The sequence below is a fragment of the Neovison vison genome, chromosome 1, assembly GCF_020171115.1.
Source record: "Neovison vison isolate M4711 chromosome 1, ASM_NN_V1, whole genome shotgun sequence".
In the NCBI taxonomy this organism is placed as follows: Eukaryota; Metazoa; Chordata; class Mammalia; order Carnivora; family Mustelidae; genus Neogale; species Neogale vison.
The window spans coordinates 72,892,876-72,907,181 of NC_058091.1; the positions used below are offsets into that span (position 1 = coordinate 72,892,876).

The window sequence follows — 14,306 nt, forward strand, 5'->3', positions numbered from 1 at the left end:
CTGTCTCTCTACTCTGTCTCTCTCCCTCTTCTTTCTCTTTATAGAAGTTCATTAAGAAAAGATTCTATCCCTTCTGGAGAGTCATTCAGTGACTGTTGTCCCTAAATAGAATGAGCACATTTGCCTAGAGACAACCCTCCATACGGCTTATTTCTATTCAATTTACATAAGCAACGACAATGCATTCTTTCTTAGTTTTCAGGGATTTTAAATTCATTAAAAACATACAAAATATATGAATAATGCCAACTTTCTCAGGTGTATATTGCCTAAGAAAAATTTGCCCGAAGAACATACTACAAGGAAAGAATAATATTAATATACCAGTTTCAGCAATTGATATAAAAAAAAAAACCCATTAGTGATTAGGCAGACCTTTATTTTAACGTTCCGTTATTTTTTCTTTACTTTTCTCTGTAAAATAATAGGTATTGTGGAGAAGTTTTGAGAATTTTAAGAAAGGTATTAGAAGGTTTAGGTTCGAGCTTTAATAGGGCAAATGCCATCTGTTTCTACAATTTGTAACATTTTATTATTAACAACGCTAGAAGAAGGAAGCAGTCTATTTCAGTGGCGAGGACAGATTTCTGTCCATCTGTGCTCGTGTTGCTGCATGTCACTCGCTCTTTCGATCTGCATAGCCCTGAGCCAGTGTTGATGCCGTGGCAAGGTCAAGAGGGGGAGAAGCCTGTCACCACATTCTGTCTCTAATGTGATGACAACCCCACATGGGTACTCGAGCCCCACCCTGAGGCACTCGTTCTGTTGGACCTCAGAGCAAGGCCTTCCAGACCATGATCTCAAAGGAAAATGCTAACTTTAAATATTTAAAAATATCAACGAACTTAATCTGTTACGTGTCTCTCGTTAATGTCAAATCTCCTAAGAAGGGGGCTTATTTCTCAACATTAAAAAATGGGTAGAATTCTGCGGTGATTTTTCTTACTTTTTTCCCCAGTTTCTTCGTATCTACGTTGAGTTGCAGGGAAGGAGAATCCCCACGGAATTCTATTTGAGTGCAGGATAGCTGGGGAAAAAAGCATGCAATGGGTTAAACGGACTTTAAAGACTGAAATGTTGCATGTTAGTATTAAATACCTCTTTTTTTTTTTTTTGAGAAATCTTAGTATATAGAATCTCTAAATGTGTGCTTTTTTTTTTTTCTTTTTCCAAAAAAGTGCTTATCAGATTGTTGTGGAGGAGTTGCACCCACACCGAACAAAGAGAGAAGCTGGAGCAATGGAATGCTACCAGGTCCCCGTTACATACCAGAACGCCCTGAGCGGGGGTGCGCCATACTACTTCGCTGCGGAACTGCCCCCAGGAAATCTTCCGGAACCCGCCCCATTCACAGTGGGTGACAATAGGACCTATCAGGGCTTTTGGAACCCTCCTTTGGCTCCACGCAAAGGATACAACATCTATTTCCAGGCAATGAGCAGTGTGGAGAAGGTGAGCTTCCTTCAAAATTTGCTTTTTCACTGCTCTGAGGAAAAACTGCGGTTGAATTTTATAAATACCCAGTAGCACGTGTCAGGGGGAGAAGAAAAAGAAAAAAAAAAAAGAAAGAAAGACAGAGGGGAAAAACACACTCGTGTGTAGGGGGTGTTGTTCCTGTTCCCAACAGTGTGTACAGTTTGGGGCGGACTGTCAGGTGGAGGCGCCAAGCGCGCTCCGTGGCATGGGATTCCTGTTTCCTAGTAACCGCTTCTCCTGCAGCCTGCTTCAGGAAAGCCCACCAGAACAATTGTGAGCAAAATGATTTGAAAAGGTGGGTGTTCTGCTGCTGGGACTCCAGCCCCAGTAAATACTAGGCAATGTTCTGTCTCCTTTGCTCGGTGGTGGCACACTTCAGAAGATTAAATTTACTGCAGGATAAACAGAATGCGTGTTCCACAGCAGGCTAATAAACCCTTATAAACTTTTCAGAGGGTACAAGCCAAATAGTAAATAACAAGTAACAATCCTCTGATTACAAAGTAATAGGATGCCTGTGGTATATCTGCCAGAACCTAAACAGAAGGCTGCCTGGAGATGGACGGGTGCTGTGCCATTAGAGAAGTCTGTTTTCCATTTCCCTGGTTGCCCCTCCTTTTCCCATTTTGGACACAGTTGTTTTTGAACACTGCCACTGATCCCAAATGAATATTGAAGAGGAAGACACAACAGGAAGATAGAAACTACCGGTGGTTCCATATGGGGGGAAATAACCTGGCCTTTCACGCCTCGTGCTGTTTCTCTTTGAAAGATTTTCTTTCCTAAAACTTATTTAATATTTTTTTTTCAGAGAGGGATAAGAAAAAAAAATTTCAAGAATAGAAAACTCCTATAATTTAAAACCCAATAGAAGACTGGCATTTTTGTGTACTTGTAGCTATGTAGGAAATTTCTGGGTTTGAGTAATTGAGTCCCTGAGGTGGGTTCCTGGGAGATATTGTGAAATAGGCGATAGCCAATTGCAACAGTCATATTATACCTTGGAATAGTTGAGTTAAAAGACATAATCCAATTGGATTTTCTGAAGGAGTCATGAGAATTTAAGGTATCGAATGGCTGCTTTCTAATGAAAGCTCTATCTTTCTGCTTACCCACATTTCTTTGCCAGTATATGGCGAAGAAAAATGCAATGGCATCTTCTAGGATGTATTTCAAAGCCACGGGCTGCCCGTGGTTGAAAATATTATTCTTATCTCTTCTCTAGTTTATTTTTACGTAAGTGGGAGTCTTTTGAGGCAAGTTGGCTGCCTGCCTCCCACATGCCCATCATTGCACATAACTGGTACAACTGGGCTGCTTAAAAGAGAGAAGACCATGGAAGTTATTGTTCTATTCTGAGTATAGAGTAGCATGGTGGCAGAAAACATAGTTCTGCATTTGGGTATTCATCTTTAGAGATGTGAGTGATTCTCAATTAACTTTCGTTCCTGGGTCTGTAGTATAAGGGGAGTGTTAATGATTGTTATTTATAAAGGATTTTCTCTGGCACTCATTAAAAGCCTTGATATGAGTGTTCTCTTCTAAGTGTTAGTATATCTACATGTGGTTTAATCAAAGTACAGAGTAGCAACAATATATCTCACGGTTATCTTGGCAAATACTTTGAAGATGAATGTGGCTCCTACCAGCAGAGGCTGGAAATCCTGACAGAATTAACAGCAATTGCTTTTAGGAAATCAGAATCCCTTTGGGCCTTTGTAGGAATGTGAAACAATCTCCTGGAGTGGACTGTAAAGGCCTCAAGTCACAATTAAGTAATAGAATGCAAAGTTTTATTTTTAACTACTAATTCCCCCTCAGTGCTTTGTTTTGTATAATTAAGAGAAAATTATAAACTCTTGGCTTGTCAATATATAGAACTACTTAAGATGGAGTTACAAATACCTCCTAAAAACAAATAGTCTGTGTTTTGTTCACTGGCTTTACCATCTTTTCCAGCCTCTGGTATGTTCAAAGATATGAACTGAAGGAACGAAGTCCTGAAGGTGTGTGGTGCGGGCCTCGAAGTGCAGTTCACCACGTAGTGCCACATCACCCCATTACAAAAAAAAAAAAAAGAAAGAAAGAAAAGAAAAACAAAACAAAACAAAAAAGAACCTGAAATAATCTTTGTCCTTTCCCATTTCAAATTTGCCTTCCTCAACTCCATTGTCTAGCAAGAGTAGGAAAATAGTCCCAATGAGAAATCTTTTTAACCCATAATAACCCTTAACAGCAAAATTTAAAAGGAAAAAAAGAACAGATAAATCATACTGCAGCCGTGATGCAACTTTTGGATGATCTTTCTAACTATTGTCCCTGAGCTCAGTAGTCATGCCAGGATCCAGGTGAGGGTATGGGATGTTCAGCTTTGGTCTGAGTCTACAGCTGTGTCGTGAAAATGAAGCTGGTGTCTGGGTCCGATTTGTATTTGCTTTGCAAACACATATTTCTTCCTAATTGTTTAAAAAGTACGGTAAGTACAAAGACAGTGCTTTTACGACATGTCCCAGACAGGATAGCCTGTTTGATTACAAGATAAAAATAGGACACCTGAATTTTTAGAGAATACTGAAACCATTTTAAAAGTTCTTACTTAAGATTTTTTAAAGCTCTCTGAGGATACATTTCAAAAATAAAAAATTTCCTTGATATTGCAATTCTGCTCTTCTTAAACCTAATTTATAACCTGGGATTATGAAATAGGAAACATGGTCTCTACACTGACTGTTCTCTTTCATATTTCACTCCATCAGGAAACTAAAACCCAGTGTGTACGAATTGCTACAAAAGGTAAGAGGTTTGCCTTTTTTTTTTCCTCTTGAGATTCCATTCGCCCACTTTTTAAAATGAAAGAGCTTTGTTCCCCCTCAGGGCTAATTAAATGTGACACTTCTATTGCAGAGTGTTTGTAGTAGGCCCAGGTACCCAAGTACACCGCCAGCCAAGTTATCTGACTCACTTGGGTGTCTTTAGCACCTTATGGGTGCTACTTTCCATCCTCTGGTCCTTGACTGGAGGAATCCTGTTATGAGGATAGGAAGGATTTAGAAAACCTTAGAAGGGCTCATTTCTGCCATTTAGTGTCTGAAAGGTCTTGTGCCGCTGATCAACCAATATATTAGGAAAAGCTCAGCAATATCAGCTCAAAATAGCAAGTTGCTTGTTTAAAAACCTCTGTTACTTTCTGTGGTAAACACTCAGACATTAATAGGAGCTGAGCTAGTACTTGCATGTGTAAGAGCAGAGATGTGGAGACCGATCCTTATCTTCCTGAGTCGTGCAATTCAGTTGAAACTATTTTGCTTTTTTTAAACTTAAGAAAATGGTTTTAATCCAGCTCATGCCAAGGAGTTAGATCTGTGATGGCTGACAACCAGGGTAATCTTGCTGATGTTGCATATTACAGCTTAGTTGCCTAGTTTCTTTAGGGGGAAACATTTCCATCTTTGAATGGGTATTTGGAGTTCAGGTATGAGAGAGTCTCCTGCGTTCACTATGTTTATAATCCTTCATTGAAGAGTTCTTTGTACCAATGAGAGAGAGGGCTGTTTAGTGTATTCTGTCAAAAGAAACAGGAAAAAGCTGTCCCCATGCAGACGTGGGACTCCGCACAGGGTTGGTGCTCTGGGTGGTTTCTGCCAAAATTACTATTAAACCCACATTCATGAGCAGTAGTTGATTCATTTGGGGTAGAAATGAATGGCCATATTCTGTTTGTGCTGGCATCTTTCCTTTCATCATTTTTCTCCATTTAATCACCAATCTGCTCAATTAAGCATTTGTGTTTTACTCGTGATTTGTAAAGGCAATAAAGAAAGACTTTTCCCTTGACTCATGAGAAGTAATAAAAAAAGCTTAACAGAAAAAAAAAATGCCTTTTTTAAAAAATTCAAATACTAAGTCTCCCCATAATTTTAAAAATTAGGCAATATTTAATGAAAGGGAAGAGAATATATACAGATATATATAATGTACAGGCATTTATTTTATTTTAAAAACTTAGCTTGTAGATCAAAAAATTAGGGTTCAAATTTTAGAAGGCAATGGCAGAAGACATTTAGATATATCTAATATATCTAAAGCATATCACCTATGCTTTTCCAGATTTAAAATAGAGTCAGAAATACAGAATGGTCTCGCATTATCCTCCAACAAGGTCTTTAGATATGGTCATTTTACATTTCTATAGCTGAGAAAGGAAAGCTATAAATGATTCTAAAATTTTAAATTTTCATATTTTGTTATTGAATTATTTGCATTTACACAAGCTGTTTAAATGTCATTTTGTCCCTATCTCAATACATATAAAATTATAATGACAAATATCACATGATATTTAGACTGTAGGAGAGGTGAGATTATGGAAATTGAACTTACCATGTGGCATACAGTACTTGCCAGAAACCAAGAGGTAGCAAGAAAGAGTTCATTTATGGTATTTTCTGCTTTGTCTGGTAATCTATTCCTGCTATTCTTCTGAGTCTCAGGTTGACAGTGTGGCTTAATGAGTAAGAGAAAAGGACTGTAGCCCTGGACTGTCTAGGTTCAAATCCTGACTTTGCTGCTTACTGTTCTTTACTCTTGGCAAATTATTTATCATCCTCAAAATAAGAAATTTAGAGTATCCTTCTTTTATAAATTATTTTGAGGATGGAAATAGTTTATATATATGAATATATATATATTCAATCATGCCTAGTATAAAATTTAATTGCCATTTTATCATCATCATAATTATTACAATCATTGTGTACCTTACCTCAGAAGGACATACTGTATTCTGCCCTCATCTGTGGAAGATACATTCTAAGACCCCAGTGGATGCTTGAAACCACAGATAATATCAAACCCTATATATACACTATAGTTTTTTCCTATCCATGCATATTTATAATAAAGCTTAATTTATAAAATAAGCACCATAAGAGATTGCTAACAATATCATAATAAAATAGAATAATTATAACAGTAGACTGTAATAAAAGTTATGTGACTGTGACCCCTCCTTTTCTCAAAATATCTTATTTTACTGTACTCACTCTTCTTATTCTTGTGATGATGTGGCTTAACAAAGCCTACTTGATGAGACGAATTCAGGTGAATGATAGTAAGCTACTACTGACCTTCTGACAGTAAGTAAGGAAGTAGATCATGTTTCTGGAATACAGCTGACCGTGGGTAACAGACACCATGAAAAACAAAGCTGGATAAGGGGGGAACTACTGTAATTTGTGTTATGTAGTTATGAAATAAATATATATAAAAACAAAACTGAATTTTTGTGATGGAGATTACTTGGCAAAAAGTGGGTTTTTAATTTAATTCCTTTTCTGAACGTTTAATATTTTTCCATTTATGAAAAACCACACTTTTTAGTTTAAAGTCAATTTATTGCCTGATTACATTTTGAACTAACACCATACAAGTATTACTCAGCTGTGGAATAAATTTTTTGGTATGAAAATAAAAAAGTTTCTCACAGAACATTTTGAAGACAGACTTAATAGTCAAAATGGCATAACCATATTGACTGAGGAAGAGGCATGAAGGAAACTTTTGGCCAAGGAAATTGTTAAATATGTCATAAGAAAACACAGAGGTGAAAACCCATTAAACTATATACTTGAAACATGTGTAAAGGTACCTGGCTGGCTCAGTCAGTAGAACAGGTGACTCTTGATCCTCAGGATTGTGTGTTTAAGCCCCACACTGAGTCTGGAGCCTACTTTAAAAGTAGGCTACTATGCTAATTTAAGGCACTGAAAATTCTTGTGGGAATGTGAGAGAATATAAAAGCCAAGAACAATTAGCATACGCACTAGAGTAGCATGATGATTTTGAAAATTTTTTGACATGTGAGAATTGTTCAAAAAAATTTCCAGTGTATATTGTTTCCTGCCTTACTGGAACTCATTCCTCATGATGGCCATAATGACTCTACAGACTTTGGCTTGATTATTTAAAAGAAAAGTTTGAAGTAAATAATCAAGGTTATAATGTCCGAAATGAAGAGTGATATGAAAATGTTATGGGGCGAAAGAAGAAGTGTTCTGGAAGTTGTAGTCATTGCAGTTGAGAACAGTGGTGCTGCCTTCTGACTTGTGTGTGGGTAAGAAGTCATTGAGAAGTTTGTGTGTCAGGAATGAAGTGGAAGGGCTGATCTCAATATGAGAAACATGAAAGTCATTCCATTTATAAAATAGCATATCCCAAACTAAAATTGTTGCAGACCTATGAAAAGGACTTTAATCAAAAGTATCTTGGAAAAGCAAAAGGAGAGTAAGTTTCAGGAAAGGTTTTTGTGGTACCTCAAAGAAGAGGGACAGCACTGGGAAGTCGCTTGTGCGGTGAGGTGGGAATGCCATGCAGCTTCACATACTCAGTGTGCAAGTCTCTCTAACCTCCACTGAAAAGAGTGCTTTAGGTTGTTTAATGATAGTTTGCTCTCTGCCCTTTTACATATAATTTATAACAGTGCTCTAAATCCATATATACATATACACATTTATTTGCAAATTAGTAGCTAAGATCTTGTGCTTTGCTACCATAAATAATTTATAGTGCAATAACTATTCTTCTCTTAAGGAAGTTAAGAAAAGTAATGCCTCTGTGGTTAGATTTAAACACTGATTTGTGCAAATATTATATAAATTATAGCAAAATTTACTCAAATAATTTTCAAAAAGTACTTCACAAATGGATGTTATTCTACCTCTCCATTTATAAGTAGTTTGTTGTGGCGGACTGTTGTCTACCCATTAGCCATTCTTTGATTTCTTCCAATTTCATTTGGATATCAGTATTCTAATCATTCATTTAGCAAATATTTATTGAATGCCTATAATTTACCACACAATGTTCTAGGCTCTGGAGATAAAGCAGTGAAATAAAGAGAACAAAGACCTTACTTCATAGAACTTAAGTTCCAGTAGAGGAAACAGACCAGACAAAACAAATAAATGTGTGATATGTCAGAGGGTAATACCTTCTTTGGAGATAAAGCGGTAAACAGGAGTTTAATAAAGCAGTAAACAGGAGATGGGAAATGCTGGGGCACATATCTAGGCCATAACTATTTCACATACCGTTATCAGAGAAAGACTCCCTGGTAAGGTCAAGGATGCTAGGGAGTAATCCATGTGGTGAAGGATCACACAAGGCAGAGGGAACACATGCAAAGACCTTGAGGAGAATGTGTCCTTGGCTGCTCAAGAAAGGTAGGCTCAGACTGAGGGGATGAATCTGATGGGTCCAAATCAGCGGTTCTCAAACTTCACCATTAGTAGAATCATCTGGAGGGCTTGTTAAGGAGATTGCTAGGCCTTAACCCCAGAGCTTCTATATCAGTAGGCCTGGGGAGGGGCCCAAGAATGTGCATTTCTAACAAGTTTACTGCTGATGCTGCAGGGACCACACTTTGAGAACCACTGACCCAAACAAATTCCATGCACCTGGCCAGTGATTGCTTTGGGGTTTTGTGTGTTACTCAGTTTTTGTCAGGGAGATCTAAGGATCTGTCTTCTGTCAGGTACTCTAACGAATTGGTTCCTTCCTGATTTATAAAACTAAGAGCAATCTTCAACCCATCTTTCTTATCTTGGGGCATTGTTTTGTAAAGTTGTGATATTTAGAAAATTGAGAGCCAACTGGGTTAAAAAGAAGGGAAAGTCAAGGAAAAGAAATAAGCCAACTCCAAGCCCAAACAGCTCTGAACTTTTGAATTACTCGTTGCTAGAACTCCTTAACCCCAGATAGTTATGTTTGAAAAAGCAAATCTTAATGAAAATCACTACTTGTGGGTAATTTGTCCCCTGCAGCAAATACTGTGTGAGCTGATGTTAGATTTTTATTTTACCTTGGGAATACTATCTTTAAAAATAGTGGCTAGGATCCAATGTGATATGTCAAGGACCAATTATTTCATTCAGTGATTGCAGGAAAGCACCTAAAACCCATATAACCTAATCATTACCAGTGGCATTTAAAAAATAGAGAATCCCCTGGGTAACTGGGTGGCCAGTTACATACTCTCATGCTCTCTCAAATAAATAAATAAATAAAATCTTTTAAAAAGAAATAAGGAATTCCTTTTAGGTGTCAGTCTAGAACACCAGGAACACATCCTTACTGGCCTTCTGAGAGAGCTAGAAAGAAGGAACCTGGATAGTTTCAGAAGCTGTGGAAGAAAGGGAATTCCAAAAGCTAAGGCATGCATATTTGCATTAATCCACTTACTTATTATCAGGTTATTCCTTATTTTGATAAACCTAAATTTGACGGGTGATTATGAAGGATGCCTATAAGGTGCGTTTAATTTATTTTCTATATCCCTGTCCAGGGAATGGTCTAAGTCAGATGATTATTAACTCAGAATACCACTTATTTTAAACAATGATGATATGCATCCTTCCCGGATTCTTCAGAAATATCTTGACTTCATTGCTAGTATACATTTTAAACATGCCTTCCAGTATTAAGAAAAATTCAGTTGTCGTGAAATAGTAGGTGTGTGTGGAAGATTTTATTCAAAATACGTACTATAATATACAAACACTGCTAATATTTTAATTTACTTTGTTCTTTCTCCTCTCTTTTGTGTCTATTCCCTAATTACTGGATAAAAAGTAGGATTTTTAAAGCATTTTCATAACCTTAATTTTGTCTCATGCTGCTTTTGTCAAATCTTTCTTTGTGCCCTTTTCTCTGAGTGTGCAGATGGATAAAAGAGCCTCTTTAAGTGATTAGACATTCAGAAAAAGCAAACATGAGAAGAAAAAGAACTTAGTCTGTCAAGAAGTTGCAGGAAAACCATAGACGCTCCAGTTGGTTGTGCCATGTGTGTAGAAGCCACTTGACTGAATTCATTTCCACCATATTTACCACAGATGACTTTGAACTTGAGTAGGACTCAATCTCAGCTCTTAAAATGAACTTCTGTGCTTTATCTCTTAGAGAGCTCACACCAGAGGTAGAGGGTGGATTGAAAGCAAGAGTGAGGTCTACAGAAAAAATTATTTAATTTGGCTTCAGGGCCAAAATCCTAAACTTATTATTTTTTTTTAAATTGTACTACTGTGCTTTCTGTTTGCCAGCTACATGTTGAAGAAAATGGTAAAGCATCAGGAAGAGATGTCATATTCTTCTGTGCCCCTGTTTTAAGCTGATAGAAACTGAGGTCAGCTATGGGAGTTAGTCTGGCCATTAAGAAACTCAGGGCAAAGGCACCTGTGTGGCTCAGTCAGTTAAGCATCTGCCTTCAGCTTGGGTTATGATCCCAGGGTCGGGGGATCAAGCCCCGCATCAGGCTCCCTGCTTGGCCAAGAGTCTGCTTCTCCCTCTGCCCCTCTTCCTGCTTGTGCTCTCTCTCCCTTACTCTCACTCCCTGCTGCAAATAAATAAAATCCTTAAAAAAAGAAAAGAAAAAGAAAGAAAAGAAACTCTGGGCAGGGGTATGGCTTTTCTTGGTCCCAAGAACCGAATAGGTTTTCAAAAAAGCTGCCAACTCTTCTGACAAATTGTAATCCTTGAGAATAACTTTGTTTTTCTTCTGAATGCCTAAATGCCCTTGCTGGCACTTGAACTCCTTTCTCCTGCAAGGGAATGAGTGTGCCTCCTTCTTCCCACCTATTAGATCTGTGTACTAGCTTTTAGAAATTAATCTGATTTGGGGTTGCATTTTTCTTGAATTTGTAAGGGAAGAAATTACAGAAAAATATATTAGTAATAGAGTAATAGAGTACAGCCTGAGAGAAATGAAAGCATCTCTAAGAGAAACCAACTAAGAGAACAAGTACAATTTTAACAAAGCTTAAATCAGTCATTCATGGCTTGGAACTAACCTCTGTTAGGCACCAGTATTTCCTGGTGCTTTCTCAAAGGCCTTATCATTGTAAATTCTTCTTTTGTTTTTTTCATAAAAAGTTCCTAAAAAATTAATAGCTAATGGATTTTTCAACATGTTTGGGAAATGAAGCTATCTTTTTGTTTTTGAGAAACTAGAGTTGAATAAAAATGTAATATTTCTATAATGGATTCAAAGTCTAATGAAATTGTCCAAAATGTTTATTATTCAGAAATCTCTTAGAATGAAGAATCATCTGCATGGGCTGTAAGGTTTGCAAGGCTAGAGGAGATAATCTGTTTATATTTTGTTTTATCTGTGCCTGATATTTAAGATAAATATGGTCAATCTCTTTGGAATGGATGGATGGAGGCATGCATGGATAAATGAATGAATAAATGAATATTGTCCAGAATTGTTTTACTTTTTAATACCTTAAAGATCTATGGATTTCTTTTTTCTACTACATGTTTATTTTACTGGCATAATTTAGAAATAATTTTGAAGTGTTTCTTTTCTTCTTGTTCTTCTACAGAAAAAATTAATATGAGTAAAATTCTTGCCCTGCTAGTATTCCAGTCAGCTCTTGCTTCCCCCTCCATCCAAACTATAGTATATTCTTAGAATGGACAAAATGGAGAAAATTTCAACTCAGTTATTGACTTCATTATTTTTTATATTAAATTTTACTTTTTTTTTTTCATAAAGAAAATAACTTTAAAAAGTAAATTTTTACCCTCTCCCCTACTGGGCAGAAAGTCTGTTAAGTACTGTAAATGGAAGAAGAGCAAAATACGGAAGTCCCTGAGTTTGAAAAGCTTATGGTACAATTTATGACACATATAATGGCCTGAGAAAAGTTAAAGAATAGAAAAAACACAATATAAATTGTATGTGTAATGTAAGTATGTGTATTGCACAAGTATTCTACTAAAGCAGTGGGGAGTTTTCAGAAACAGCAAAGGTTACAGATGGGAAATTTCTAGCAAGTGATAAATTCTAATTTCTGTCTTAAGGCAATTGTACTTTACTTATCTAATTATTATACTTATTTATTATTTTATCATTTTTACCATTTAGGTGCTAAATCTAGTAGGAAAATCTACAAAGATTTTCCTAGTTTATTTTGCAAGCACTTTATGGACTTCAAGAGCATTTACTCTACCTTTGTAATAAACTACTTTTAAAACAGAAAAAAAAAATCCTTGTATACATCTATCTGCTATATGCAGAATATATTACCTGATATCTCCCCTTAAGGTATGCTGCTAAGTTTCTTTATTTCTGAAAAGATGTAAAAATAAAACTTCTCCTCTGCCTCTGTTTTTAAGTATATCTTGAAATAGCAAAATGAGTAACTAAAGTTGTAGTGTCATTTGCAAATGCAGATATTGATTATGTGCAACCAAAAGAATATGAAAATAAATAGGTCCCTAACATACTGCAGCTACCATTCATAACCCCCAATTTCAAATTTAACACTGAGTGATTCTTCCGCTTTTACTGATTGGTTTTATAAATACTGGAAATGGTATTGGTAAGAATTTGAACTTACAAACTTATATTAGTAAGATATATTCCATTTAGTATTTGTTTTACAAAATGATTTTACACTAAGAAGTTTGGAGTCCTTGATCTGAATCATGCCCTCAGTTTATGGATGAGAAAACTGACTTCATTTAGGATTTGATTTCCAAAGTAGAGAATGGTCGAGTTTCATTCTTCTACATATAGCTGTCCAGTTTTCCCAGCACCATTTATTGAAGAGACTGTCTTTTTTCCACTGTATATTTTTTCCTGTTTTGTCGAAGATTAATTGACCATAGAGTTGAGGGTCCATATCTGGGCTCTCTACTCTGTTCCACTGGTCTATGTGTCTGTTTTTATGCCAGTACCATGCTGTCTTGGTGATCACAGCTTTGTAATAAAGCTTGAAATCAGGTAAGGTGATGCCGCCAGCTTTATTTTTGTTTTTCAACATTCCCTTAGCAATTCGGGGTCTCTTTTGATTCCATACAAATTTTAGGATTATTTGCTCCAGCTCTTTGAAGAATGCCAGTGGAATTTTGATCGGAATGGCATTAAAAGTATAGATTGCTCTAGGCAGTATAGACATTTTAACAATGTTTATTCTTCCGATCCAAGAGCATGGAATGGTCTTCCATCTATTTGTGTCTTCTTCAATTTCTTTCATGAGTGTTCTGTAGTTCCTCAAGTACAGATCCTTTACCTCTTTAGTTAGGTTTATTCCCAGGTATCTTATGGTTCTTGGTGCTATAGTAAATGGAATCGATTCTCTAATTTCCCTTTCTGTATTTTCATTGTTAGTGTATAAGAAAGCCACTGATTTCTGCACATTGACTTTGTATCCTGCCACGTTGCTCAGATCGTTGAAAGTGTAGGAACAGAAACCAATCCCCTGTACTTTTTTTTACAAAATGGCACACTCATTCCACACTGCCTGTCTAGGATCACCAGCTTAAATATCAGTATATGTTCAGTCCCCATCTTCATGTCAATGAATCCAAAGCTATAGGATTGTCAGAAGTCCATTATAATAATCATTTCTCTAATGTGGTTAAGAAGAATTCAGAGAGGTTTATTTGGGTGTGTATACTGATAGCATCAAACTGAGGATATTAATTGTTTATCAGGGAGAATTTTATAATTTAGAGTTTCACTCAAACAATATCAACAGCAAAGTCTTAATTATTGCCCTTAATTCTAGACTATTGCTTCATTTACTAAAAAGAATGAAGTCACCTTACGACTCATAGAACATTTCAGAGACATTTATGAGGAAGAGTCAGAAACAACATTATCTGACAGAGCAAAGATGGCAAAACATCTGGTGATAGGATTATCTCTCCCTACGATCCCTTTTCTCAAGCTGCCAATCAAAACAGAACCTGTTATCATTTCTAGAGAATCATATTGTATTAAGTAGATAAGTGATTTGTAATCATAGTCATTCTTGGTGTGGAGC

General features: G+C 36.5%; 1 protein-coding gene across 10 annotated transcripts in view; it reads left to right on the forward strand.

The window, feature by feature from the left end:
• PTPRK (protein tyrosine phosphatase receptor type K) overlaps positions 1–14,306 on the forward strand; it is a 586,903-nt gene that overhangs the window by 484,997 nt on the left and 87,600 nt on the right. For all 10 annotated transcript variants that reach the window (XM_044249247.1, XM_044249183.1, XM_044249202.1 and 7 more), the window contains exons 12-13: positions 1,179–1,452; positions 4,233–4,269. In XM_044249247.1, coding sequence (XP_044105182.1) covers positions 1,179–1,452; positions 4,233–4,269 — 311 coding nt within the window. The remainder of the gene's footprint in view (positions 1–1,178; positions 1,453–4,232; positions 4,270–14,306) is intronic.